The sequence below is a fragment of the Lineus longissimus genome, chromosome 1 (genome assembly GCF_910592395.1).
Source record: "Lineus longissimus chromosome 1, tnLinLong1.2, whole genome shotgun sequence".
NCBI lineage: Eukaryota > Metazoa > Nemertea > Pilidiophora > Heteronemertea > Lineidae > Lineus > Lineus longissimus.
The window spans coordinates 20,114,139-20,137,525 of record NC_088308.1 but is presented as its reverse complement, the minus strand read 5'-3'; the positions used below and the strand labels follow the sequence as shown (position 1 = coordinate 20,137,525).

The window sequence follows — 23,387 nt, the reverse complement described above, 5'->3', positions numbered from 1 at the left end:
AGCAGTGGGGTAGCCATTTCAACTAACGAATCCCTGCATCCTGATGGCGACTTTGTCCTCGAAAGACTAATTTGGGATGAATGGAAATTATGATAAGAATGAATGAGAATAATGAGAATGAACACCACTTATAATGAAAACAATACTTTTTATTCAACATAAACTCCATAGATACAAAATAGAAACTTATACCTTCTATAGATTAATGGCTGACAATTGCATTGGCATGGAATCAATTGATACTTTGATCTAAATGGACTGTGGTGATAATATAGGAAGCTTTTCAATACCAACATAAGATTTAGAATTAGGAGACCTGCAGCCTAGGCAGCTAACAAAGCTATTTTTCTCAAGAAAGTGTCATTACAAGTAATGCCGACACCAACAACAAAATAATTGAAGAGTTTATTTTAAAAACGCAGTCCAACCACTTTTATCGAAGATTTGATAACCAACTGGCAGTGTAAATGCCAGGAATAGATACCAGCAAGAGGAGTCAACATACACTTGAACTCTTAAGTGGAACTACATTGTATATCAAAAGAAGATTGAAATAACAGATCAGATTTGAAATATCACCATGCAATTTTTTTCCTAATTTTCCGACAGCAGCAATTTTTAATACATTTTGAAAGCAGACTCTTCACTTCTTATTCTAACCAGATAAACTGGGATTGCACCTATTAAACAACAGAAATCACAGCACATGTAACAGTGTTACTGAGTAGGATGGCAACAATGGACGACAGCATATTAGGATGGACACATTACATAATGGGTGAGGGCCAGTATCTGCTCAAGCATTGAGAAGTTCTCGGCACTTGCTCGTCACATACACGGACAATGCTCATTTACACCAATGGAGAAACTAACAAAGCTGGGCTTTAACAATGATATCAATTGTTTGCAATTACACTAATCCAAATGCTCTTTAAAAATATGCGGAGGTTAATTCCATCCCCTGGTTAAAGGAGGAGGGCAAGTTAATGTCGGGCCCAAGGAGTGGGCACAATCCAAAAGTGAACACAGTTCGTAAAATGTCTTCGGATTTTCGTTTAATCAAATACATGCCCTATTTAGAGGAACTACTCTGTTTCCTAACATTATTAAACTGATATGGGATTGTGACAGAAGTTTGAAATGCATGTATAGCTACAGACAGACAAATACATGCATACATGACATGTATGAAAATATAGTACAAGCACATGTTTTGTGCAGATTCAAGACAAAAGACATTCTTCTGGCTTTGACTTGCATTTATAAAATAAATTTGAAGCTTGAATTAGACTCATTCAACTCATTTAGATACAGCACTAGCTGCATGTCTGGTTGTAAGAAAAAAAAGCAATCCAACGCAATTTGACTAGCAACTGACATTTCATGACAAGTAAACTGGATTGTTTACATCTATTTTGTAGCACCAAACTGTATCAACAATACAGGACTTCAGCAATAGAATTTCAGAAATTTCAGGTGTACAGGAAGATATAATATAGACCACAGAATAAATGCTCTTAGTACAATAGTTATGTAGAACTAGCATACATGTAGGTGAGATTTCTGAACACTGATAATGATACCAAGGAAAGCATTTGTCCAGCAAACAGTTTATGATGTCCAGAAATCCTTTTAAATGAGGTCACAAAAGCAACAACCAAGAAGAATCTACATTTTCACACTTACCCAGTCTTTACAAAGCAAATATAGCACCACTACAGGACTAAAGAATACAACTGGTGTAAAATGGAAAACAGTAGCGCATTTATGCTCCTTGGTTTCTACAGAAATGTTTCTGGATTAGGCTAGGAAATAAATGCAAAGTGCTTTGACATAGTTAGAGACAGTACATGTATAGTATGAAGCACTATATAAGAATGTGACTCAATTGATTTTACACAGTTTATCACAATCTGTAAATACAACAAAATACTTGGTGTACCAAAAGGAATTCAAGGTTCATGATTGGTCACATACATTTTTATGAACAATGTAAGTAGAGAGAAAGTGTGACTCCTCCGGGTGCACCAGTTATCTCTAAGACGAAGACCCAAGTATTACCTCAAGAGCCAATAATGAGCAAGAGCCTACATGATCCTGTCTCAATATTTTCAGCTTACTACACCTAACTTTATCAAACATGTTGAAACAAACACCTAGTATTCCTTCTGAGGCAACCTTTTTGAACTCAGCCTAGCTTTACTTTATCACCATTACCATTACCATTACCACCATGACCATGTACTTTCTGTGTCTTGGCCCAAGACAGTGGCCATTCATACTCATTCGGTACAATACCATCACACCTCGACTCAAAAAATGTAAACAATGGAAACCAGACTCTTGTTCTGTTCCTGTCTCGCATCATCAGAGATCGGTTGTTGGCAAGCGTGTGGTAGTATAAGAAGAGACGCGACGAGATGTAAAATGCGATGAAGACATCGATCGAGTAGTGCTCGTGTGCCGCTAAGATGAAGAAGATACCAAAGAGATTCAGCACCCAACTTGTCGTATGAACGTAGTACATTCTCCTGGGAGTATCTGAAGAAGAGAAGCACCATTCAGAATCGTGTTTAAAGTTAAGCAGCATTCTTAATCTAATTCTTAACTCTTAACCTCTTCTTAACCTCTTCGGTTGGTATAAGATGTGTTCAAGGCAGATTCTCAATTGATATGCACCCTTCTCAGTGTGGTGGTTATGGGGCTACAAAAATGTACGATGTACCACATGAAGCCAAGTATGAATGCTAGATGCATCTTTGCTACATAATTATTTATTTGTCTGCAAAAAGAAGCGCACTCTTCAAAATGCATGAATACACTCCCATGCCATATACATGTACTTACATTCAGTTATGAAGAAGTTGAGCATTGTCAAGCAACAGGTATGTCCACTGAACATGTAGTCACCACATGAACGAACACCCTGCATACTCATCCCGAGGCCCTGCCAGATCGTCAGTGCTTTGTACAGCTGCTCTTTGATACCCACAGCAGGCTGCAAGAGAAGACAGGGAATTTTCATGTTGACCTAGATGTAAGCAATACCCTGGAAAATTTCATATTTTTAAAAAGGTTTACAATGGTTCAAGCATACTACAATTATTTCTGACCAAGCCTGTATCAGCCAATACTACACGTAGAATCAAAATCTGCATGAAACTATATGATTATGAGATGAACCATTGATTATGATATTTTGACCACATTCTAATGAAAACACCTACCCTAGCCTCACACTGAAGATGTATCCCAGGAACAGACAGAGAGGTGATCAGCATGGTCACACACCGCAGTAGAAACACCGTACCCAACAGTGAAAACATCCTCCTCAACAGAATAAACCTGCAACATAGAAAAGAATAGGGGAGTAGTCTCATTATTGTCTTGCTACTTGTAAAACAAATGTAGGGGCTTCAGGCACAGCCCAAGTCTACGGTGGTAGCCAGGACTTCTTGAAACTAAAACATTACTCCTATTAAAACTAAATGCACCAGCTCTAAAACAGCCAACCTTGGTACCGAGAACGGACCGACTGTCCAGCTTGAATCTCAAAAATTCCAAATACAGAAACTACCAGCATCTGACATGTTTGACACTGTGACATAACCAAAATGGATGTACATGTATCTGCGTTAATTTTTTACTTAAGGCTAGATAGACTTCACATGTACCGGTAGATTTGATGGCCCTTACATGTACCTGTGTTTATGAAAGATCAGAATGAGTATCCAAATTGTACTGAGTGTCAAAGCTATCCCTTCACAAGCCTCAAATGCCCATGGGATAAGGGGAATGTTATCCAGAAATATGTCCGGTAGTGGCGGATACTTGTTCATGTCAGGAACTCGGTCGTGCACGATCACCATCACCAATGACGTCAACAAAAATACAAAGAAGACATAGATGAAACTCAGGACAACTTTCCAAAGCTCTGCATCAAGCAGTTTGGATAACACACCATATTCGGTCCCAACATCAGGTTCATCGGCTTCTTGGGAGATTTCCGGGCAATCTGCAACCGAGTCGACACTGTCATAGCGAGAAAGCTGCGGACGATTTACAAAGTTATTCGGCATAATATGTCTCTTCACAACATCCTGAGAGATGCCATTACCACTCAGTTCATGATAAGCTTGATAATTCAATTTCTGCAGTAGCCGAATTCCTATCATCATTCGCTTGACGTCACCTAGCACTTCAATCTCCCCCTTGATGTCTGATTCCGTCAAAAGAAGGAGCGCTTTTCCATCAATTTTGTGTGTTTTACAGAGCAGATAGACGTACGTCGGGAATCCATTTTTCTGCAACCACTTCTCAACATCAGGAATGGTCCAATCCTTTACATTACTGGTGGCCATGACTGATGTTGTCGATTGATTTGTGATCAAAGGCCTGCAAGTGCAACAAAATTAGAAAATATTACCGGTAGTAAAGGGCAACCAGACAATGGGATCTCAATCATCCATGAGGCTTGCTTACTTGCCGAGGAAGAGATCCCTCCAGCATCAACACTCAAGTCAAATGGCCGGCACTGCAACAACTGCTGACAATCTATCTGAGACAAGTGTCAGTGACATGACAATACACGGTTACCGCATACCCCCCCCCCCCCCAACTGATTCGTAGGCATGATGAAAAAAACACTTGAACAATTGGCTGTAAAATGAGATGAGATGTTCTCTCCGAAATCAACCAAAGTTGGTGAGGGACTGAGTTTCGTCCGAAGATAGATAACTGTGTTTGCACACAAATGGCAATGCAGGTATACGTCAATTGTCGGACGTCAGTTCGCCAAGAAAATCAAAAGAATTGAGGGATTCATTGAACTCATCAACACATCATTAGTTTTCAGTGAAGTTGAACTGTATTCCAAGATAAATCACTTTGTTATGTAGAGAGTAAGATTACAATTAACTCACGTTAAAGTTTGAGTTGTGGGAAGTAGAGTTGTGAGTTGGTTTAGGGGCGCAATCACCTATTGAAACGACTGGGGGCGAAAAAGTTAGGGAGCGAAACAACCGCAATTCTTTTCCAAACCGTATTCCGAATATCACAGGGAGTGGGAGGATTAAACTACAAGATATGTCCTTATGCTGACATTGAACCTTGATAATAAGCTTGTATAGCTAAAAATGAATTGTTTTTTGTCTATAAATTATGTTTTGATATTTGTACCAGATATGTATAATTTTGGCAATTGCTCATTCCCTGTGACCATGAAAGTGGGGAATTCCCGCTGTATTCAAAAATAATTGAGATGGGATTCTCCTCATAACATCGTTTAAATTCACCATTTACACCTAGGTAATGTTTAATTAAATACAATGTTGACGTAAATAAAGTGTATTAGATAGGTTCTTTTATTTCAATGCCAAAATCATATCCTGAAGTATCGACTTATGTCGTGTTTTTCAAATTCAAGGGCTAATTTGCTTGTTGATATTTTTTATACAGGGTGTTTCTAAAAACAAGGCACAGTTTGCAGGCATGACATCTCATTCCCAACCCCTTTTCCCGACATCTTATTTATTTATCCTTACCAGCCACACCCTATGGTATTTTGATTGATCCCTGTCGATGCAGCAAAGGCGTGTACCATTTTAAGGCTTGTAAATACTACATAACTTAACGGTCAGACACAGTAACACTAACATACACAGTTTTATTAGGTATGCAGCTAAACATATCCAACACAACACATATTTCACAATGGTCACCTGCTAATCAGTAATCTTACAGAGGGACCATCTTTGTTTCACTCGCAGATTGAACTGGCCGCCGTCCTGTCTGAACGTATCAGTGATTGTGCTACTGTTCGAGGTACTGCCGACTTGACCATGGATTTGCCTAGGCCTGGACTTCCTGATGAGAGTGCGCTGAGGGATTTGGCAGAGCAGAAGGAAAAAGAGTGGAGAGAAATTCAGGAGCTTAGGTTATTTTCATGTTCTTCTTTTAAGACATGCAGCATTGTGTTTCGACAGGCAAGGCCAAAGGAAATGTTTTTATTCAAATCTTCAATTCACTCTGCTACACTGAGAGTGGTCAAGCAGAGTAACCATCTAATCAAGATCAAGATAATGATGAACTATGTGGTATTAAATTGATAAGAGTGCATGTACCGTGTTTGGATTTGAATTCATAAAGGAATTGTTTTCTGACAATCTAAATTCGAAAAATGTAAAATTGTTGTCGACATTGAAATAATATTGACATGTTAATACCTTAAATAGTATCTTTATGCATTTTTTTTTTGATTCCAGAAGCCAGACTCTTGAGGCAGGATATAAAGACAAAGAGAAACAGCTAAATGAAGAGAAATCCCGCTTTCAGAAGTTGAAGGAAGACTTCAAGTACAATCTGAAGCTGATTGATGAGAGGGACAAGGAGCTTGAGAGATATGAAAAGATTTTTCAAGGTGATTTTTATTTTTCAATGTCGAACCTGCTATTCTGAGTTCAGTTTGGTTTGGTGTAATTAACAAAAATTTATGATACATAGGCCTTTATATCAAATCTTTCAAGGGAAAGACTCCCTGTCCTCTTTTTTTGTTTTTGTGCATTTTTCAACAGTTTATCTGTCTGTTGAATGTGGAGGACCTGTACCAGACTCCCATGTCTCCCCTGTTCTGTGATTTCCTCTCTGCTCAACTGTTGAGTAATTTTCCACAAGGTTAAGAACATATCTTGACCGGTATATCATATTATATTTTCAGATTGCAAATTGACACTCATACACAAGTCAGCAGAAGTGAGCGATTTGAAAATCAAGATAGATGAGTTGGAGCGGAATGTAGCTCGGGAGAGAGAACGATGTGATGAGTTACAGGTTCATTATCAACAACGTCTGAGAGAAAAACAAGCAGATATCAACGATTACAGATGGTATGAAATGCGAAGTTAGCCTGATCAACCCACCCAGGAAAGTGGGGCACTGGTCTTTCAAAACATGTCATAATAAGATTGTTGTCAAGGGTTGTTAGGCTGATATAATGCCAATACATACATTTTAATTTTCAATTTTTTCAGTACAAAAGATGCAGAGGTACAGAAGGAGAGAGATGGCTTGGAGACTATTAAGAGAAACTTACAAAGACAGATTAAAGAGATTGAAGATGAGTTGGATACACAGAGACATGAACTGACATCAGGTTAGCCCAATTAGAGATGACTATATTGTCTATATCATATTCATTTAAAACCTTCTTGTACTTTGTGCTGTTCAAATGGTCTATTTTATGGTGTATTGCTGGGACTACTTGTAAAGAGAATGCCCTGTCATTTCAGGTTTTGATGAAGCGATTTCGAGGCGAGAACATGAATACAGGAAACAAGTTGATGAGATGAGCAGTCAGGTATTGGCGTATGAACTCAAGGTAAGTTTTACTTACAAAATTAGGTATTTGTGTTGTTTGGTGAAAGCTGAATCTACTCCTCTGCAATATATACCTATATGAATATACCTCTTTGGATATTTCCCTGCAGGTGAAACTTCTTCAGAAAGAGTTGGAGATGACCCAGTGTCACCAAGTGAAGACAAAGGAAGAATACACAAACATTGAAGGCAACCATCGCGATCTCGAGAAGAAGTTGAAAGAGAAAGACTGGGAATTAGAAGATACAAAGGCGATGAAAGAGGCCAGGTAATGCCCATTGAGTGTTAGAAATTTCTGTCTTGATGGGCTACTTTCTTGTGCTTGCTCTCTTTTGACAAACAGTTGACCTTTCTGAATGCCATCATTTTATGTCCAGATGACCTACATGTAACTCTGAGACAACTGGGAAACCAACTGTTAATTGGTTTGAAATCTGCTTAATAACGTACATGTTTGTTTAGTAAGTTATATGCAGCTGCATTGCCTTTAGATGTTACTTCAGGATATATCATTTTTCAGGATCACAGAGTTAGAGTGCCAGTTGAAGCAGACGCAAGAAAGCATGAAAAGGATGCAGGAAGACTATGAACGGAAGTGAGTGTAAACACTATGTCATTTTTTAGAAAACTTGGTCGGTCAAAATGTTAATAAACAACTAATGTCTTAGTAGTTTTACTTCGAGATGAAATGATTCACTGTAGCCTCTGAATGTGTTTGAATGAAGCTAAACCTTTACTTTTCCCTTCTGTCCATGTGTGGCAGTATGTTTTGGCTTAAATTGAAAGAAGTGGAAGTTTCATCATCGGAATATGATATGATAATTTTTAGGCATGCTGAGATGGATCGGTACGCTCGAGAAAAGGAGGCAGCCATAACAAAGATCAAGGAGGCGCACCATGAGCATGAGAGGGGACTTCAGGACAAGATCAGGGAGCTGCAGAGCCGCTTAGAAGAGACCCAGGTGGAGTCAAGGAGACATGAATGGTCCAATCAAGACTTGTTAAAAGATAGAGAGATGCAAGTGCAAAAGTAAGTTTCATTATTACTTCAGTTTCACCCTTATCATCATCATCATTATCATCATTACGATCAACATCTTCATGTCCCGTGGCTGTTAAGGCAACTCTACTCTGTTCACCATGTGGCACCACATGGTTTTATCCTCTGCAAAGCAGATCAGGTCACTTGTCTTGTCTCCTCAAGTCCAGTCCCTCATGTCGTCTCTCCAAATTCTCTATGGTCATTGGTCAGTTACTCCCTACTGGTGCCCAGCAGGATGGAGGCTTCTTCTCTGCACAGGCTAGAAATGTTCCTAGGCTATGTTTGTACCACCTTACCTTATATACTAGTATTCTAATATTTGAAAAAACAAACATATATGCTTGTTTCAGGCTTCATAAGGAGTTGGGTGAAATCAAAGATAAATGGGACCTACAGATTTCGGACATTTCCCGTAGCACTGTGACCAGGGATCTTGAATTCGAGGCAATCAAGGAATCTAATGAAAAACTTAAAGCTGAACTGGTTCAGAGGAAACAGGACATTGAAAGGTAATTTGTAAAGATAATTGTAAGATCCTCATCATGAGAAACAAAACTGATATGAGACAGTCTTCATATTTTGATATACAGAAGTTTGTGGAATATATATCGATCATGTATGCAATGCATGAAAGGAAAAAGCATGTATACTCAGGATGGCAAGTACATGTATATGCCAGGTCTTTTCTATCAAGCTTGGTTTATTGAAATACGTTTCATTTTAGGTACAAGAAGGACTTAAATCTTGCTGTTGAGAGAGAGTCGAGCCTGGAACGATCCAAGGCACAACTGGAGTTGGACTGGCAGAGACGGTACGAGGATGCCGAGAGACACCAGTTTGAGAAGTCAGAGGATCTTGTTAAGAATTTAACAATAGCTAGAGATCAGGTAAATCTTAGTTTCACTGCCTGTGGGAACACATGAAGAATCATCATCATGAAAGTAATTATAGAGAAAATCTGTCTGTGGGTGCTTCATCTTATCTATGTAACATTACTCCTTCCCCTGTCTCTGTCTCAGTCATGGAAACATTTATGAAAGTTACTGGTATCTTTGTTATCTTTCAGGCGTTTTCTGACTTGAAGGAAAAGCAGCGTGATTTGAAGCAGCGAGAGGATTTGATCCGAGTACTTACCAGAGACCGAAACGCAGTGATGGTGACAATGAAGCAGCATGGCCTAACTTTAGATAAGAATATTCATGTAAGTATTAACCAAACTAAATAATGACTAGGGAATGTATGGCTCTATCCTTCAACTAAAACCTAAATGCTGTTGTGACAATTCTGTCAGTCTAACCAAGCATCTGGAACAGTAACAGCTACTAAGAAACAAAAGAGTTTATTTCATACTTGATGATTTGTGATTGCTCTTTCCAGCTGGACAGCCTTGAATATGTGCCAGAAACGGCCCAGAGGGAGATCATCGACCTGAAGGAGCAGAACCAGAGTCTGTGTGAGGTCATCAAGCAGATGAGGGAAGAGATGGAAAGACTAGGAGCAGAGATGCCACCAGATGTCAGAAAACTCAAGTCACCAGCAAAAAGTCTTCACTCGTCAGGTAGGGAGAAATAAATTAAAAGCTAGCTATCCTCATCCAATTGAAATTGTTTTGGTAGTTCCCTTGCGCATCTTTTTTCTAGCTCTGTGTTTGTAGACACCTGGTACAGAAATTTTAATTCACGTCCTATTCAAATGATGTGGCGGTTGAACTTAAGTGACTTGCTTAAGGTCTAAAGCACTGTCAGTGTCAGTAAGCCGTCGTATGGTGATCTACTGTAAACTGCTACATCACTGCACTACCAGCTCTAAACTGAAACCATCTTCTGTTCCAGATTATATCAAAAGTTTAGAATTAGAAGTCAAAGAGTTAAAGTCAAAGATACGTAGCCTCCAAGCTGATCTGTCTGATCGCAGGGGATTTGAACGACCAGTTGCTGGACCCGTGAAAACTGATGATGATGTGATGGCAGAGGTCGGTGATAATGCCCTCATCAGGAGTCATATACAGTCACTGAATGATATGATAGGTAAGATCTGTTTGACTTCTGTGTGAAAGGATTACCCTTCTTGGGACAGACCAATGAAACTTAAAAATCTGTTAATTTGTTCTCTTTCATGCTAGTTCCTTTAAACTCCTAAGAAATTGTATGGATTAAAAATATCTTTGATTGAAGGTTGAATTTGTGCACTTGATATCTGGTTGATCAGTAGATAGATGTGATACAGATGCCTTGACAGTCTAACCTCGACAGCCCCTGAAAAGGAACTTGTTAAGAAAATTCTATGCAGTGTGTGTCAAGTGAAATGGTTGTTGTCTTCCTCAACCTGCTGCAATGTCTTGACTTTTCCAAGGAATCCATTTAACTTCATTGCCCCATCCGGCATTCTTCTTTTCAGGGGCGCTCCGAAGTGAGAAAGTTGACCTCTCCGCCCACACTAAGAAATTGCAAGCGAGAATAGAACACCTGGAGAGCCTTGTGGATCAACTCTCCAAACAGCCACGGCAAAAACAGCTCGAGTTGGATCAACTCCAGTACGAACTGGGTGCCCAGAGCAGACGGAACCAAGCGGAGGTGTCAAGCCTTCGACATCGGGTGTCGGAACTTGAGCTCGAGCTGGCAGAGACGAGGAAAGAGGCTGATGAATACTTCAAGGGGAATTTGGAACGAAATATGGAGGCGACTGCTCTTGGCAATCAGGTAGGGAGTGTTGAGGCTTGGCATTGATTGTTTTATTGAAGCAATTCCAGGTGCTGCCGATGGCAACAGCAGAATGCTGTGGCTATGCTGGTTAGGCTGCAGAATGTTTCAGTACAGATATGACGTAAGGGTATAAACCCAAACGTGTTTCTCTACATTCCCGCTTTATCATGGTCACTAAATCATGGAAGTATGTCATGTTCAGCCAACTGCTCCTTCCCAATAAAGTGTTTACAGCAGAATCTCCAATTTCCACTATTTTGTACTGTTTTGTCTGTCTTTCATTCCAATGCTCTATGTACTTCAGGTATCTGCTATGAAATTGCAGATGGCTCAGAGGAATCCATCTATAAACTATGGAGCACAGGTACGATTCTGATTGAGACGTGTATTTTTGTCTTACAATGTTACATGCTTACAGTCTTGTGTGCCCTTCCAAGTTAGTAAAGTCACAAAGGTTATTTGGACAACTTGGACTCACATGTCTGCTTGAACGTCCTGAATGCCTTATGTTTGTTGGACTATCTAGTGGAACCACTTTATAGCCTGTAAATAACTTATGGCTATGCGGGAAAATGTTAAAGGGCTTAACATTTTTATGTTCAGGTAACAAATAAGACATGCTTGGCACTGTGATTTAAGTGCTAAAATCTATGTCTGAGCAGGATTTCTCATTCAGAATTCAAGAGAAATGTTCTCATTTTGCATTACTGTTACAGGAATTGGTAATCCAACAACTCCATGAGGAATTGGAACGTCTCCGACGTCATCATGCTGGACAGGACAGCCAGCTAGGTTTTGATGCCTCGTTCAAATCTGTGGGTCACGGTATAACACAGGTGACGCAACTGCGAGGGAAACTCAAGATGGCCGCCAAACATATCAGTCAATTGGCAAAGGAAAAACAGCAGCTCATTGAAGTCGGCAACAGGATGAGAGCTGAGTTAATTAAAAATGGTACGTTTCTGCAGTTATCAATGAGATTCGTCTACTTTATTTTTCGAAACTTAACTACCTTGCTTTGGTTTTCAAAATCAGGCTGCTTGACCAAGTATTATGTCCTGTTTCTATCAAAGGTCCAGATTAAAAATGACCAAAAAATATGTGTTTTGATAAAATCTTTTCAGGTATCAAAGTTCCAACAGCCCCACCAAAGGCGCCTCCTAAAGTCATGCCAGCTGAGCCTCTCTACCCAACACAGGGGCCAGGCAGCCCTCGCGCTTTGAATAACATGGTCTCGAATAAACTAAACCAACTTGAAAAACTACAGTATGAACTGACTAAACAGGTATGTTGTTTGCTTTGAAGACTAGAACTTAAAAAATTGTTGTATCTCTGTATCTCATGAATTGATAAGTCTGCGGGTCCTTCCACAATGGTGCGTATCACCAAGATTTATAATGACTGGTCTGCACAAAACACTCATTACCAACCTACATCACAGTGGTCATAGCTACCTGCCAAGGGTACCAGATGGTGTAATATTGGGGGTTCACCTATAGAAAATACAGTGCTGAAATAAGAACGAGTCGAGGTCATGTGTCGGCTCACAGCTGTCTATTCATTCTTTCCTTCAAGTAAGGGGGACTCATCAATCATTAAAAAGAACATATCAAATTGCGCTCTTATTCAACTGTTTCTTTCTCCAGGAACTTGCCTTTGCTCAGAAGAAAGGTACAGATAAAGGGAGGCCGGCCCAGCATGTTTACAACTCAGAAAGTTCATCAGATATAAACAGCGATGAGTATCGACCTCCGTCCATTCTTAAAAGGCCACATTCAGCTCCTCAGGGTAAGTGTTTAATAAAGACATTGATGATAAGCCACTTTATGCATTTGTCCATCTTTTCTGAGGGTATTATTCCAGTTAGTCCTTTGGACGCACTAAGCGCGGCCTGAGGGTGTTGTCAGGCTTTAAGTAGGCCTGGATAGTGGATGTGAAAAATCCTTCTTTATCTACATGTTCATGTTCAACCGCAGTTGAGTAAACAAAACTCCTGGTATTAGTAACCCAAAACAAGTGAACAAATGTGTTGCATGAGTTCATCAACAAAAAGGTAATAGATTTACATCTTCTGTTATCTTCTAATATCATCAGCTAAGTAAAGAAATAACGTATTGTCTTATTTCTTTCAGGCGAAATGCGATCATCAGGTTTCCGAGCTACAGGAAGTAGCATGGGTAATACTCAGCGGACCTCCTCACCTGCTGCCATGGACCCTCAGCTGATTATGAGCTTATCTTCTGTAGGTGGGGAGTCACTTCAGGACCTCTGGAAGATGGTGGATGAGGGCCCGAGTATTTTCACATCAAGGGAACCATCCCATGCAGGTATGAGTGATCAAGTATCTATCTCAGCAAGGGAACAATATGAATCAAGAGCAGTCGTGAATAAAAAAAAACAAAACGATTTTAGTATTTCACTGTCAGTTTCCTTCTCTCAAATTAAAAGGTTCAAATTAAATATTTCTGATGATGACAATTGACTAAAAGTGATCATCATTCAAGTTTTTAAAGAAATCTCACTGTACTGTGATAATATTCTTGGTGACTAAAGTTTAAAAGAAAGTTTACAGTAAATCTCTGTCTCTTACTAATGAATTGTATTGTTTTAGTTGGTGTGTCACAGCTGCCCACCCATATAGAAGAAGAAGCAAGCCAAATATCTGATCGTAAGACTCAGGAGGAACCAGTCCAGCCATCACCATCGACATCAAACGGTTGGACAGTGAAGGGACAGCCAGCTAAGAAAGAAGCCCGGACAAGGTCGGGGGTGATATTATCCGATAAAGCTGCAGGAAAAGTTGGAAAAAAGGGCAAGAAAAAGACTAATGTGAGGAATTATAATGTTAAGAACTGACTCGGTGGCATGGAGAGCTATAAACATTTCACAATCATCTGCAAAGAATGGACAATTTACTAAAACTCAGAATTATGAGTTCTAGCTGGAAGCATTTTAATGGGAGACTAGAGAGACTGGAGCTAGATGGGCCTGATTTAGTTATACAAAGTTGATGATAGGTGTCACTACTATCTCACAGTATATCTGCATTATTCGCACTTAATATACCGGCTGTAGAGGAAATTCTATGTAATACGCATTTAAAGCTAAAGAATGTTTTATCTTGTATTGTAAAAATGATGCACATACCTTGTTAAATATCAAAATGAAGAATTTGTTGAGCAAAATCATGACATGTTGTAGCTGGTATCTACATGAAAAACAATATATCTGTAAAACTCTTGTTCATTTAATTATTATTATTTCTATGCCAATGGAGTATTTAATTGTGCTGGCTCCTCAATTAGAAATTACTCAAAGAGAAATTTGTCTAAGAGACATCTCCAATAATCATATGGACAGTCTCATCAGTCAGTCGGTCCTAAAGACATTTCTAATAAACATGGGGACAATCTCTTCCGAGTGGTAATCTGTCCAATTGACCAGGACCAAGTATCTGATTTATAGTAGGGGCCTATAATATACATGTTATGTAGACTAGGCCTGTGGTCTGCTGGTATGACCCATATTTTGAGTATTGCAAATATATTAAAAAAACTCGTACATTAGAATATTAATTGGTGTAAGAGGTATCTCGATAAAATCAAGATCACTTTCAGGTTGATATTTCTTGAGATGAAAACGAAAGAACATAATAATGAAGGCACATTAGCAAAACCAAAATATTGATCTTTCAGAAATTAGTTAGGTATCAAACTTTCGTTTCTCTGCTCAACGTATTTTGAAGTAGTCGTGATCGTGTAATAGACGAACGCCTGCTGACCTAATACTCGTCGCACAGTAATATATGCACATCTTTGCTAATTTTGACTATTTTGCTATACAGCCATGTATATGCAATATGGTTAATTAATTCTAAGATATGCATGCATGTGATGGTGACCAAATTGAGGATCACCGATTGTTGATGTCTGGGACATGACCTATCCTCCCATGCAGCTTCCTCCCATGAAGCTTCCTCCCATGCAGCCATTGCAGGCCCCTACATCCTCTATAATGGTACCGGTACTGTTTACATCAGTCAAGAAGACACATATTGATGGATATATTATAGGGGGAATAATCAGGTTCTGACAAAACAACTTGAAGATGGAGATCCTTTCTTCTTGAATATTCCAAATTCTTAAAAATACAGCATTTATATAATGGATAGCTTCAGTCACAGATTGGCGAGTCCAAATCTGGTGTTCACAGGCTGGAGTCCAAGACCTGAATGACCGTATACCATCTTTGATTTACCATGAAAACTATAACAATACAAAATCACCAAGGAGACATAATACAAACTTTGACAAATCAAACATGTTTCTGATTGAAAGACTTATACTAATTACACTTGCCAATCAAGCGTCTCCAACTTGTCTGAACATACTTGATTAATAAAACAATGACCTTATAGTGAAAGAGTTAAACCCTCAGTAACCATTGTTTTCAGAATTAGCTAACTAGTTTTGTGTTTTGACATGTTCGATATGTCATATATTCACCTTAAACATTATGAGAAATGATAACTTGTAAATTTATACTTTTGATGAAAGCACCATAAAAGATACCATCGGTATGTGGTCTCGAGAAGCCGGTTCCAATGACCACTCGTACTCTGGAAAGAAGCTGAGGTTGCTCTGGAACTCGCTAGTCCCCACGGGCCCGCCTATAAAACACCGGCACCCCGACATGCTCGTCTTCGATGAGAAGGAAAAAGAGGTCCTAATCATCGAGATAGCTGTCAGCTCCGACAGACACGTCCTAGCACGTACGGAGGAGAAACGATCGAAGTACTGTGGCTGTGACTATCTCATCTCTCTCATAATGTTGTCAACACGGTGGAGCAGCCAGGACTAATTCGGCCTGGCTATGACCGTTTCATCTCTCTCATCATGCTGTCAACACTGTGGGGCAGCCAGGACTGATTCGGCCTGGCTGTGACTTCCTCATCTCTCTCTGTGACTGCGTCATCTCTCTCGCCATGTCGACAACTTGGCAGAGCAGCCAGGACTGATTCGCCTGGCTGTGACTATCTCATCTCTCTCACCATATTAACAACTAGGCAGTGCGGCGAAGACTGATGTGGCCTGGCTGTGACCGTCTCATCTCGCTCATCTTGTTGTCAACACGGTGGAGCAGCCAGGTCTGATTCGGCCTGGCTGTGACTGCCTCATCTCTGTCACCATGTTGACAACTTGGCAGAGCAGCCAAGACTGATTTGGCCTGGCTGTGACTGTCTCATCTCGCTCATCTTGTTGTCAACACGGTGGAGCAGCCAGAACTGATTCGGTCTGGCTGTGACTTCCTCATCTCTCTCACCATGTCGACAACTTGGCAGAGCAGCCAAGACTGATTTGGCCTGGCTGTGACTGTCTCATCTCTCTCACCATAATTATTGTGAACACGGTGGAGCAGCCAGAACTGATTCAGCCTGGCTGTGACTGCCTCATCTTTCCCACCATGTAGAGGACGTTTTGGAGTGGGGACGTTTTAACTGGTAAGCAGTAGACCAGATGAGGTGAGGAGACTACAAATGTATGGATAGACTTGACTAGACGTTAGTAGACTTTTAGAAGAGACTAAGTAATCTGGAGCAGAGTTATCAAGACAAGGAGCAGAACCTTGTAATATAGTAGATTTTCAGTGGATGAGCTGTACCTGATCAATTGTGCTTGGCAGACAGGCCGGGATGTCAGATTTTTCATCCAAAAATGGCTCCCGACGGAACCTTGTCGACCTTGGATGATCTTGGAGGGGGTTCAGCTACAACAACATCATGCAGGTGGTTCAGTATCTCAAACTCATACCGGTGATATATTCTTGTCTTTCTGACAGACTCGCTTAAGAAATGGTGGGGAATCACACGCCCAAGTTGTCCCTTGTCCCTGGACAAGCAGTCCAATTGATTGTGATATTGTCTCCAGGTGGTTAGTTTGTAGGCCCATACATTGTAGTCAACTCCAGGAACTTTTTGTAGAAAGATTGCAAATAAATTTGCTAATGAAAAATAGAGAGGAACACTGCCACTGGCCAAAGGACACCACCCTGACCAGAGGACTCTATGGCAGAACTCTCTAGAACAGCCGATTCTGTTACTGGATGTCTGGCATGCATCTTATCATGTTCCTAATTGCACATTGTTCATGAGGAAGATTGTAACGAGCTTCCAGTGAGTATGAGCAAAATACTCTTAAGATCTCAATAAAAGACGAAAGGACAAATTTTAACGAATTGGTTTTATTATCAACAACATATTTACAATTGATTAGCATCATCTCATTATACATGTACATGTTCTGATAATGTTCTTATGTACAAAATAACACAACTCTCATTTAAAGTGATCCGATATAGGGTCTTCTTTAAAAAGCAGTAGGGTTTATTTGAAAAGTGGACCTTCCCTGCTGTTTTTGAGCATGCCCCCCCCCCCCCCAGCCTGTGTGTCCCTGCTACCATTTCTAACATATATTATATACAACTTTTGCAAAACACACAAATTGACAAAATAACATAAGGCCAGAGACCTCTATTAGCCAGCGTGTACATTCTGTGTACATTTTAATGAATATAGGTTGGTGAAAAAAGTACACCAAGGCTGCTTTTATTCCCACCAAATTTTATATGTGTTATGAAGAGGGTTTTATCGAAATAATAGTAAAAATTCAAAACATTCCAATACCGATTGCCTGAGAAAAATTGATTTGTGTACAGCATCGCCATCAAATCGTCACTCGCGGACTGATATGGGCCTATTAGAATACAAGTTCTAAACTGGCCAGTGAGACAATATTTCCTTAAATTAATTATCAAAAAGTATATCCCCGTTATGGCCTGGCTCAGTAGATTAAGAATCCACCAAAGATTGAAGAATAAATCCACTTTCACCCATCACAGTCATGTATTTACCACAGCTTCACAGTTCAGTACGGACTATGTGTCAGTGCCACACTTCCGCCTGTGGATGAATACATGTCTCTGCCCATAACACCTTTTTTTTCTATGGCAACATAAAAAAGTCTATCTTTAAATAAGTTGACATACATGTAAGGATAAATGCACTATCTAGCGAAGCCTTTATGTACACGAGCAAGAGCAAGCAATTGTTTTTGATAATAGAAAAACGTGTTATTTCCACCTGATGATAGTCTTAGCAAATGTTTTTTTACACTGACGAACATTTTCCCAGTATTGTCTTATAAATATTCAAAGGCCTACACCACTCCTTGTCATTGTATTTACTTTTGGTTCAAGTATAAAAAAATAAACATTGCCCAAGCGCAGTTATTATGCAAGCAAGTTCACTGGAACTTAGCATATATAGTATTTGTTTATCAGTACATATCTCGACATTGTTGAAATCTATATTCAGCATACATTTACGCAATAAGAAATTTTCAAATCAAAGGGCAATTTTCAAAAATTTATGAACGAACACGGGAGGCCTTTAAAGATGGCTCAGAGTCAGACACAGATCAGGTAAAAATCACCAGTATCACTCAAACCGCTCTATTTCTTGAATTGAACATTTTCTGTGCCGATGCACTATTAGGTGGTGAACTGGTTGAATAGTCCCCGCTCATGCTGTCGAACACAGAGCCATATGATGAAATGCTACTGCGCCTACTCGAGTTGGAATGTCCATCATCAAAATTGATATTCATCGTCCGTTTTTTTCCAGAGCGGAAGAACTTTTGAATTTTTATGAGTAATTTAGTGAACCATGATGGAGTTTCAACCTTGTGTATGTGGAAGCCGAAGTTTGCTGTCTCTACATTTGGTTCCTTTTGATACTTCAAAAGTGCAATTACACCTATTATGATGATGAGGAGTCCGGCCATCGAAAATAATACAGGAAGCACAATATAGATGGCACTGTCTCGGTCTGAAATCAAAGAAGTAAACAATGTAATAGATGTATTAATTTTAACTTTTTAGTAAGATTAACCTGTAAAAGGGACCTTTGGTTCTTACTGCTTCCCTACTCCTCTATGTGAAGGTACACTGTAGAGTATTGTTTGTGGCTAGCTACAGTTGGTACTTCAGATGGTATGATGGTCAAATGCTGGCTACTTGGGTTCCCCATCTAGAACCAATCACCAATGTCAAAATACATGTGAGTAGGAAGGGAAAGTAATCATTTTAGTCACTGATGGTCAAGAGCCTGGGGTTCGAAACCTGGGACTTTTGCTTCAGGTCATTTCGGCTCTCTTTTTACTAATGCTACCAGCTGTAGTTTATATCATTATAACTTACCTTCATCATAAACATGAAAATAAAAGTATTCTGACGCATTGCTGACTCTATTTACAAGATCTGTCCTCAGTTGGTAGGTTCCCGTCTCATTGAAAGATGCTCTTATTGGGAAAGCTTCCAACTGGTCGTAGTATGTGAACATAGTACAGCTATAGTTACTTGGGATCACGGTATTTTTATACTTCTGTATGGTCAGGCATATAGAGGCTGGAATGCTGAAAACAGAAGAAGAGGTTTTAAGCATGCCAAATCTTCAGGATAGACTCCTAAAACTGACAAGCAGAAACGCCACTGTCTTAAGTCAAATTACTAATTAATACATGTATAATTATGAAATTTTCTGGAAAAACAGTACAGTACATCATTTCTTACCTTCCTGTGAATGTCAAATTTACATCAGTTTTCTTGTTTAATCCTAAAGTACTGTCACCAATCAATGTCAAATCACCAATGGGCTCTGTGGAAATTTTTAAAAGTCAGAAAATTAGTAAAATGGAACAAAGCTCATAGTCAATTAAAAGGCTCACTAAGTTTACATATTGTTGTTTTTTCAGTGTTAATATCTTTTACAAATAATCATTTAATATATTTTCTTTATTTGTATATAAATACATCTTGATAAGTGCATAGTAGAAGTGCTAAGTGCTGTGTAGTTAATGACAATGATGTACTTTCAAGTCAGATATGACGACACAGGAATTAATTTCAGAAATGACTGTTGAGTCGTCCTAAGACCCATTTATTCCATAGGAGTCCCTACTTAAAGCACTCAAAGCAAGTACTGAAAAAACCTTGATAAACTTGTAAGAACATCTAGATATTTCCTCAATTTTTAAACTGACATTTCAGCCCCCACCATTCAAAGGTTGATTTTCTTGTATAGGAGTGTGTCTATTCAAAGCAAAGCTTGCCATAAAAACCTCCCCTTCATGTTGAATTTGAACCTCATTATTTACTTGCCCCATTGACTCCATAAAGCATGTGACAGATATAAATACCCCATCTCTATTGTAGCCTATATCTGTCTAGTTTAACTTGGCCCTGGGCCACGTTCTCAAAAAGCTTCTCAATAGGCCATACAGTAGATCAACATGATCAACATGACTGGGGATGCCTGTAGAATGCATTGTTTGACTCAAAATTATAGAACTATGCCAAATTGCTTGCTCTCATGATACTTCAGAAGAAAAGGTTTTCGGAAGAAAATAACATTGCACTTCTAAGCTCAGACTTAACTGGTTTATAATTTCGGAGAAGAAGTATACCTCCAAACATTCTTCGTTCAGTAGATCATTAGACGAAGAATTCCAAGGAAAACATCGCTACTCACCAGCAACTTCAAACATTTTGGTGAAGTTCCCGTACTTTGTAAGTGTCTTATTTGCAATGTTGACATCAGCTGTGACATAGACCTCAGCAGTGTAATGTCCCACTTGTCCAATATGAAGGCTCAGATGCAACGGGTTTGATGGTGTATGGTATGTCCTGTTGCCGATGACCCATTGCGTTTCTATTTTCTCCCATAAGAATACGTCTGTCAGGTTTAGGGTTAAAGAAAATGGCACCTTTGAGGAGACAATGGTTCCCTGTCTTTCAAACGACCAGATTTGATCTAAAGACATCAGACCATTTAGTGATTCTGAAAGCAAAACATAAAGGCATTCTGTAACTTTAGGGAATTTGGTCATTGAAGATGGAGTAGCATCTAGCACTATTATCGCCTCTGAATCTGCATATTTGTAGGGATTTTGTATCTCTCATATTATTCAGCCACTTCCACTTTTCATTTTTTTATGAATTGAGATACATGTACATGTACACTGTCCTTCTAATTCTAACCTTACATAAGATAACTGATAATTCAAAACTGATTAAAGAAAATTAATCAGGAATTTTCAAACCTATTTTTAATTTTTAATGGTTTGGCAAGAATCTTATCTTACATACATGTACATTGGACCTTAGACATATCATTGCAAGGTGTCATCTCAGACTACATTCTAAAATATCACAATGTAAAAACGCCAAGAAAATAGGAAGGTCAAAAAATTTTCTTGTTAATTTACAAGTATGCATTATCATGAACTGGTAAATTGCCAGTAACACCTCTTCAATAACTTGAAGACACTCTCAATAAGATAACGCTCAAACTTGACCATTGACCCCTTTCAGAGAATCAGTGACAAAATCACATGAACAGACTTCCAAAACTCAAGAGTAATGTATTTCACTCTAAAGACATTTTATAGTTAATCATTTGTCTAACATGTGACTGTCACTATCAAAATCATTCAGAAATGCCAAAATTGTGAAAATGCACAATCTATCACAAACATTGAGCTGTAGTTTTCAGGCTGACATCTCTGATTGTGCTGGGGGCAAATGGATCTCTCTGGGAGTTGGGAGGGGGGTTCGGGTCAAAATCTGCATGAAGGTATACATGTATTTTCCATGAAAAATCTAGCCCAGGTATTCCCGTTATGTAAGCTTGAAAATATTGTATTGAAGGTCCTAAATCATACTCTAAATATTTAAACATGTCGAATTCCTAAAGCTGGTGATCAGGCCCATGTTTACCATTTTTATGTGAGATGCTGCCACTATAAGGAGGCAGCCAATCAGAATCACTATAAATCTTGAACTTTTACCTGTCAAATTGAAAGGTTCTGATGCTGTGGCCACTTTGTAAAACAGGTTAATACTATCAAAGACAGTGACTGACATTGTGTAATCTTTAGCTGGAACATCTGAGTACACTTTAGTCAGGTTTCCATAACCTCCTACGGTGGATCTCAATGTTGGAAACGACAGTACAACAGTGTTGTCCCACCATGATATGGTGTAGTACGCTGGCTTCTCAGACTCAGGTCTTGTATCGTTGACCCAGGCATAAAATGTCACATTTGAGTCAACAGCAGCATCAAGAGGGCAATTAATTGTCACTGCAACTTCACCTGAAAATATAATGGTGCAATCAACAACTGAACCTCTCATAGTCAAAATTGTTCATCAGAAGTGCATATGACTGAGATTTCAACTGAACCATACTTGTCATTGACTTTCTCTGCTATGTCTGCCCCCCCCCTTCATCCCCATTGTTTCCTACAACTCACAAGCATAAACTGGACACAAAAAGATACATTGTCATATAAACTCTATGCCATTTTAAAAACTGACAAATCCTGTCCTCAAATAAATCAAAACATTCAAAAGGTACAACAATGTACAAAAAGGTCACACTCTACATCGACATGTGCCTACCTCGCAAAACAGGCATGATTTTTTTCTATCTTTTTTCCCCTAATCATTGAGAGTCTTATTTGAAGCGGCTCACCTGTTGTCAACTTTACAGCATTCAGATATGACATTTCCAGTGTATCAGTGTCATTTCGCACAGTCTCCTTTGTGGCAAAATCATTTCTCCGTGAATCGGCACAGCCACATGGACAAGGATCGGTGAGCAACAAAAAAATTACACAAAACTGAGAAAGATAAGCGGGCAAAGTCTCCATGAAGTCCATTATGCACACCTTTAGAATAGAACCGTGTCTGAACTCCGAATATTTTCATAGGCCTGTCGTCGGCAAACTATGGTTGGCAAAAGTGGACTGAACAAGTGTGAACAAGTTTAATGCTAATGAATGTGTGATGAATCAAATTCAAAACTTCACGTCGAAACAGTTTTACTGTTCTACTCTTTCCTCCTGCGTCTGCTATCCACGCTATCATGTATATTTGACCGACAGCTCAAATATATCAACATATCTATTGATTCGGGCACAAAGACCAAAGGCAAAAGAAGACGAACAAGTGGTTCTTTTTTCGACTCGATTCGCGATTTGTTTTGAGTTATTTTCCAGTACCGTGAAATACAGAAGTACCATTAACATTCCAGGCCGATGTATAACTTTTTAAAATACTGTATTTCTCAACAATAAAGAAATATTATGAAATTTTATGATATCATTACTCAATAACAGAAAACTAGAAAAGGAAATATTATACAAAACATG

General features: G+C 39.1%; 3 protein-coding genes across 5 annotated transcripts; 1 reads left to right on the top strand and 2 right to left on the bottom strand.

The window, feature by feature from the left end:
• Positions 1–153: 153 nt before the first annotated feature.
• On the bottom strand, positions 154–4,966 carry LOC135491102 (sphingomyelin synthase-related protein 1-like). The gene is made up of 5 exons (XM_064776764.1): positions 4,923–4,966; positions 3,703–4,395; positions 3,228–3,345; positions 2,848–2,998; positions 154–2,541 (listed from the first exon to the last, which is right to left on the bottom strand). Exons 2-5 carry the CDS (start codon positions 4,359–4,361, stop codon positions 2,189–2,191), a joined length of 1,281 nt encoding a protein of 426 aa, XP_064632834.1. The 5' UTR covers positions 4,362–4,395; positions 4,923–4,966; the 3' UTR covers positions 154–2,188.
• Positions 4,967–5,235: 269 nt separating this feature from the next.
• Positions 5,236–14,315, top strand: LOC135495509 (coiled-coil domain-containing protein 57-like). Of its 2 annotated transcripts, none has more exons than XM_064784363.1 (21): positions 5,236–5,307; positions 5,769–5,935; positions 6,267–6,418; positions 6,716–6,884; positions 7,029–7,150; positions 7,287–7,375; positions 7,485–7,642; positions 7,895–7,969; positions 8,204–8,404; positions 8,767–8,925; positions 9,141–9,303; positions 9,483–9,617; positions 9,794–9,974; positions 10,249–10,443; positions 10,814–11,115; positions 11,423–11,482; positions 11,835–12,072; positions 12,243–12,403; positions 12,765–12,906; positions 13,251–13,445; positions 13,730–14,315. In XM_064784363.1, the coding sequence occupies exons 2-21, from the start codon at positions 5,841–5,843 to the stop codon at positions 13,972–13,974; spliced, it is 3,237 nt and encodes a 1,078-aa protein (XP_064640433.1). In that variant the 5' UTR covers positions 5,236–5,307; positions 5,769–5,840; the 3' UTR covers positions 13,975–14,315. The 2 variants fall into 2 exon arrangements, with proteins under 2 accessions (XP_064640433.1, XP_064640342.1); XM_064784272.1 differs by having other exon boundaries at positions 6,264–6,418.
• Positions 14,316–17,355: 3,040 nt separating this feature from the next.
• On the bottom strand, positions 17,356–23,223 carry LOC135491091 (uncharacterized). 2 transcript variants are annotated; one of them, XM_064776744.1, is made up of 6 exons: positions 22,709–23,223; positions 22,023–22,328; positions 20,705–21,013; positions 19,747–19,831; positions 19,375–19,589; positions 17,356–19,003 (listed from the first exon to the last, which is right to left on the bottom strand). In XM_064776744.1, exons 1-6 carry the CDS (start codon positions 22,893–22,895, stop codon positions 18,618–18,620), a joined length of 1,488 nt encoding a protein of 495 aa, XP_064632814.1. In that variant the 5' UTR covers positions 22,896–23,223; the 3' UTR covers positions 17,356–18,617. The 2 variants fall into 2 exon arrangements, with proteins under 2 accessions (XP_064632814.1, XP_064632822.1); XM_064776752.1 differs by lacking the exon at positions 22,709–23,223 and adding an exon at positions 22,636–22,686.
• Positions 23,224–23,387: the final 164 nt, after the last annotated feature.

Coding starts and splice junctions, on each gene's coding strand:
- LOC135491102 (XM_064776764.1), bottom strand. CDS start 4,361: ATGGCCACCAGTAATGTAAAGGATTGGACCATTCCTGATGTTGAGAAG. Junction 2,999..3,227: donor ATCTTCAGTGTGAGGCTAGG/GTAGGTGTTTTC, acceptor CTTCTCTTGCAG/CCTGCTGTGGGTATCAAAGA. Junction 2,542..2,847: donor CAACTTCTTCATAACTGAAT/GTAAGTACATGT, acceptor TCTCTTCTTCAG/ATACTCCCAGGAGAATGTAC.
- LOC135495509 (XM_064784272.1), top strand. CDS start 5,841: ATGGATTTGCCTAGGCCTGGACTTCCTGATGAGAGTGCGCTGAGGGAT. Junction 9,618..9,793: donor CTTTAGATAAGAATATTCAT/GTAAGTATTAAC, acceptor TGCTCTTTCCAG/CTGGACAGCCTTGAATATGT. Junction 12,404..12,764: donor AGTATGAACTGACTAAACAG/GTATGTTGTTTG, acceptor TTCTTTCTCCAG/GAACTTGCCTTTGCTCAGAA.
- LOC135491091 (XM_064776744.1), bottom strand. CDS start 22,895: ATGGACTTCATGGAGACTTTGCCCGCTTATCTTTCTCAGTTTTGTGTA. Junction 19,590..19,746: donor AATTTGACATTCACAGGAAG/GTAAGAAATGAT, acceptor TTCTGTTTTCAG/CATTCCAGCCTCTATATGCC. Junction 19,004..19,374: donor TTTTCATGTTTATGATGAAG/GTAAGTTATAAT, acceptor CTTTGATTTCAG/ACCGAGACAGTGCCATCTAT.